Source organism: Trachymyrmex septentrionalis, unplaced genomic scaffold (assembly GCF_001594115.1).
Source record: "Trachymyrmex septentrionalis isolate Tsep2-gDNA-1 unplaced genomic scaffold, Tsep1.0 scaffold62, whole genome shotgun sequence".
Classification (NCBI taxonomy): Eukaryota; Metazoa; Arthropoda; class Insecta; order Hymenoptera; family Formicidae; genus Trachymyrmex; species Trachymyrmex septentrionalis.
In genome coordinates, this window is record NW_017305800.1 from 3,682,003 (window position 1) to 3,682,735 (window position 733).

A 733-nucleotide genomic window follows, 5' to 3' on the forward strand; every position below is an offset into this window, starting at 1 on the left:
GAACCGAATTATGATCTTCGTTTTAAAAATGGTTCTATTAAAAAATTATAAAGATTTTTTTGGTCTAAATTAACGGTTAATAAAAGCTCAAATCTTTCTTTTAATTAATGAAGAATCATGTCTGAACCAATTATAAACTTTTTTTTCCAATAATAGGATGATACCTTGGAGTCAATGCCGATGATTTTGCTGCATTCCTCGCAGCCATTGGCGAAAACGCTTTCGTAGCACTTAATGCAGTAAGGATGCTCGTCTCTAAGAACGTAGCGTTGTCCTGTCAGGGATTCGTCGCACTGCCAGCAACAGAAGTGACCGCTGTGCCAATCCTTGTTCATCGCCTTTGTGTACTCGCCACTGAAAATCAACTGCAACGCGAATACCAAGAGTTTAGAAATCATAACATATTCATAGAAAGTCGTCTCGGGACATTTACATCAGTCGATTATATGATTTTGTATTGGAACTAATTCTAACTTTGTGCGAAATTCTTTAAACTAGAAAATCATAAGGAGCTAAATATATTAAAAATATTTAAAATAATTTAAAATAAAAATATGTTAAAATTAATTTTACATAAGAATAAAAAATGCTCTTTTCCATTAGTCTCTTGTCATATTAAAGAAATATTGTCATTTTAAAAGAAAAATATTACGACAAAAAATTTAAAAATTAATAAATTAGTTAAATAATTGTTAATAATGATAATACAATTTATTTAAAAAATTTCAAATTT

General features: G+C 28.9%; 1 protein-coding gene across 10 annotated transcripts in view; it reads right to left on the reverse strand.

Moving 5' to 3' along the window:
• Positions 1-733, reverse strand: part of LOC108752833 (four and a half LIM domains protein 2) — a 132,137-nt gene that overhangs the window by 17,604 nt on the left and 113,800 nt on the right. For 9 of the 10 annotated variants that reach the window (XM_018493956.1, XM_018493951.1, XM_018493957.1 and 6 more), the window contains one exon: positions 165-365. In XM_018493956.1, coding sequence (XP_018349458.1) covers positions 165-365 — 201 coding nt within the window. The remainder of the gene's footprint in view (positions 1-164; positions 366-733) is intronic. The other variant, XM_018493958.1, reaches the window with a different exon arrangement.